We start from the raw sequence: 1160 nt of genomic DNA on the forward strand, positions 1-1160 counted from the left end.
ATTTGCGATTTTCTGACCAACCAAATAGCGAGTTTCAAAAGCTTACTAAATCAGTTTAAAACAAAGACAACCATTGGCACAACTCTAACTGCTGATCAATACAGACCTACACTATATAAACCCCTGTTCCTCCATTTTGACCTTTGATAGGTTTGGGAAGGAGTTTGTGAATGTTAGAGGTGCTGCATAATACTGATTACACTAAAATGTCTTATAGACACAGAAGGGGTGAGGAGAGTCAGGAGGAGGAGGATGTTGTTTGCCTAGTCAGACAGGCAATTACTGACGAGGAGGAGGCGAGCAGTGATTCCACACAGGAGGAGGGTAGTGAGGAGGAAGAGGGTGAGGAGGAGGATGTGGAGGTGGAAGTAGCTCCACGCCCTGGGAAAACACGAACAGGACGCAATGTTCGGTTTACACATGCCGAGAATTGTGCCCTAGTGCATGCAATTGTCCCGGTCTATAGTCGCCTCCTTGGCGAGGATGCACACAAGACCCCATTGTCAAGGAAAAAAGCTATGTGGCAAACGGTTTTGGAGGCTGTTACTGCTGTAGGTTCCTGCCCCCGTGATGTAAAAAATATAAAAAAAAGATACAATGATGTTAAGCGGGGTTTAAAGGCCAAAATGGTGGATGAGATGCGAGAAGCACGCAAAACTGGTGGAGGACGTCGTGTGCGGATATTGTTTTCCAGCTTTGAGGAGGGGTTGAGGCAGGTTTTGCCTCCTGAAGTCCTGCCTGGCGATCATATAGAGGACATGGATCGACCTCCTGCTCCAAGGCGTCCTGGTGAGGTTTTTTTTACAATTTTTTAGCTGGTCGGTCCGTATTAAATGTGTGGCGTTAAGTACGGATTGGCGTTATTTCCCCGGCGATTATGTCATTTTCCCCTGGTTTCATTTTCCCCCATATTCAATTTTAAAGATTTTACGCCTAGGCGGAAAGTTAACGCAATGTAATATGCGTCAAAGTAGCGCCTATGAGGGGTATTCAATATGAAACGTTAACCTTGCCAGCGAGTTTTTCACCGCACATCGGAGGTTTTGCCAGCAAAAAACTTTCGCGCGCGCTCACGCTTATCCCCGTATTCAATTTGAAATAGTTGAAAACGGGACCCGGCAATACTTGGATCTGCGTTAAAAAAATGCCAGTTTCCAGAA

The 1160-nt window shown here is 45.9% G+C and overlaps 1 protein-coding gene across 1 annotated transcript; it reads left to right on the forward strand.

Moving 5' to 3' along the window:
• The first annotated feature begins 206 nt into the window (after positions 1-206).
• LOC148439580 (myb-related transcription factor, partner of profilin-like) lies at positions 207-815 on the forward strand. The gene is made up of 2 exons (XM_088464553.1): positions 207-257; positions 321-815. Exons 1-2 carry the CDS (start codon positions 207-209, stop codon positions 813-815), a joined length of 546 nt encoding a protein of 181 aa, XP_088320679.1.
• Positions 816-1160: the final 345 nt, after the last annotated feature.

This window comes from Taudactylus pleione, unplaced genomic scaffold (assembly GCF_031769625.1).
Source record: "Taudactylus pleione unplaced genomic scaffold, aTauple2 ptg001687l, whole genome shotgun sequence".
Taxonomy (NCBI): domain Eukaryota; kingdom Metazoa; phylum Chordata; class Amphibia; order Anura; family Myobatrachidae; genus Taudactylus; species Taudactylus pleione.